The sequence below is a fragment of the Haliotis rufescens genome, unplaced genomic scaffold (genome assembly GCF_023055435.1).
Source record: "Haliotis rufescens isolate VD_foot unplaced genomic scaffold, xgHalRufe1.0.p SCAF_17, whole genome shotgun sequence".
Lineage (NCBI taxonomy): Eukaryota > Metazoa > Mollusca > Gastropoda > Lepetellida > Haliotidae > Haliotis > Haliotis rufescens.
Genome location: NW_025963857.1, coordinates 23415489 through 23417930, shown reverse-complemented (window position 1 = coordinate 23417930; position 2442 = coordinate 23415489). Strand labels below are relative to the sequence as shown.

Here is a 2442-nt window from a genome sequence, read left to right as displayed (position 1 = left end):
AACTGCAAGTACTAATTTAAATTTTGCTTGTGATATATATGTATACTTTTAATTTTTGATTCATCTGCTGCGCATCAGGCTGTTTTCAATCTTTATGTTGAGCCAATTCATAAAAGTCCGAATATGTAACATAAGACGTTCTTGTAAATTGAGAAATATATGAATGCGGGTGAAAGCAAAACTGATAACATAATTCACAATGAGTGGTGTGAACTGAATTTACCAGATGAGTAACGATAACATGCTATTTTACCTTTCTTGACAATAATTTTCCCGTTACTCAATAGATACTCAAAATGATGAAGATAGTCGCCGCTCTTGTTGCCTGCCTGGCTGTTACCGCCTTTGCCGAGCCTACCGGTCTGTATGGTGGAATTGGCGGGTTGAAAGGAGGACTGGGCGGAATTGGCTACGGAATGGGTGGATTGTACGGAGGCCTTGGAGGTCTTGGAGGTCTTGGAGGCTATGGAGGTCTATACGGAGGCATGGGAGGTCTATACGGAGGCATGGGAGGTATATACGGAGGCATGGGAGGTCTATACGGAGGCAAATACGGATACGGCATGGGAGGTCTGTACGGAGGACTCGGGGGCTATGGTGGTCTCTACGGAATGGGAGGATACGGAATTGGATTGGGAAAAGGTATTTCACAAAATATGATATCATTTGTTTATCGTATCCGTAAATATACCTCCAGTCTCGTTTGCAAAATTGCATAATTTACCTATGTGGTATTACTATTTTCAGCGACAAAGCTGATGACATTTACAAAACATCTTTAAAACTATTCTCTGCTTTCTCTAATATTTGGTATAGTTTATCATGCAGCTAGTTTCAAGACTTCGTTGTGACTTATCCATACATCCCAACTTTATTCTACTATTTTTTTGTTTCAGGTATCGGCTATTATTGAGTTATTATCACCTGCAGTGTGATGCTGGCTATTTATGTATTTTCTCAAACCAATGGAATTGGTTCAATAAAATCTTGTCATATTTATTTACGCCTTGAAATTTGTTTGAAAATCTTAATCTGAATTGAATGTTCACAATGGAAGAGTGATCTATGTTTCTCCATATTGTAAACTCTGGACATAGTACGTGTTGTCGACCAATATCCAAGCACACTTCAATGATATTGCGTTTTACTGCTAGCTAAGATATCAACTACTGAAATGTGCTATTAAGTTCCTGAGGAAACCGGACATGATGATAAGAGGAGGGATTTTATGCTTGATATATCTCCCACCAAATGTCACTTACCCGAGTTCATGTTTCACGGGAATGTATCATTTGGGCTGCCAGGAAAGGGTTTGATAGCCATTTGAAGTACCATAATATCTGGAATTGGCTGTCTGTATTTCAATTTGCATTTTAAAAACATGCAGCGAAACAAATAAGCAGGCGTGTCAATTTTTGTCAAAGCAGTCATTGACGGTATCAAGGGGTAGACAGTGTGCACTGTATTGAAATGCAAATGTGTGCGCTGTCCTTGAAAATGAGCGAAAGTTGTATTCAGAATACAATCTACATGTTGTTATGGCGCTTTGTATAAATAATATCTGAGCTGCTGCAATAAAACAAACCCGAAAGCCATAGTGATGTAGAGCATCAAAACAAATGTTGCAAGATTCTTACTGCTTTGGTTAGAAGGGAATGCATACAGTTGGAATTTCCATGACAATAACATATCTTTACAGTTTATCAATTACACAAACAAAACGATTGAATTCAAAAGTATCTATTAAATACGCTTGTCCGGGTATAGCTTATCAAACTACGAATTATTTGTAATTTCCATCAAACATGTACTTCTTGATTTGATGATGCAATTTAACATTTTGCATACTGCTTATGTAATTAATAGGAGAAGTATCTATATAGATATTTAGTTGTGTGTTTACTAACCACCTTCCCTGTAGGCGCTATTTGTAAAATACATATTGATTAAATCAGAGCGCGAATTTGAAGATTCCGAACTGGATTGGTAGGATTGAAGATTACAATGAACAAACAAATAGCTAATATATCCCTATTGTTTGATTACAAAGCAGAAGTGACAATCATTTATCAATACAAAGGAGATTGCATTTGGTAACTGTAGAGAGTGAAATTCAGCGGAATAAATGGTCCAACTTTAAAGCGTGTCATAAGTCTTTATAACAACAACCAGACTGTAAAAACAAGTCGTTTGATCATGTCTATCTTTGAAAACACCTTTGTGTTATACTTTAAGAGCATTTTCTTCTGAAAACACACGTCTTTACTTTTAGATGTACGGTTTTTCTGGGCAACCCTTATATAGTTACACATTGTCAAACTGATTTGCGCGTGTTTTATTCTTGGTAAGAGTTTTGGTCTAAACACGACTTAAAAGAACACAATCATCACTATCACTACTGCTTCATCATGTCAAGGGCATACGTAAAGGGTAGAGACGATT

At 36.9% G+C, this 2442-nt stretch overlaps 1 protein-coding gene across 1 annotated transcript; it reads left to right on the top strand.

The window, feature by feature from the left end:
• Positions 1–979, top strand: LOC125381181 (acanthoscurrin-1-like). Its single transcript, XM_048397734.1, has 2 exons — positions 1–642; positions 897–979. The coding sequence occupies exons 1-2, from the start codon at positions 297–299 to the stop codon at positions 911–913; spliced, it is 363 nt and encodes a 120-aa protein (XP_048253691.1). The 5' UTR covers positions 1–296; the 3' UTR covers positions 914–979.
• The last annotated feature ends 1463 nt before the right edge of the window (positions 980–2442 follow it).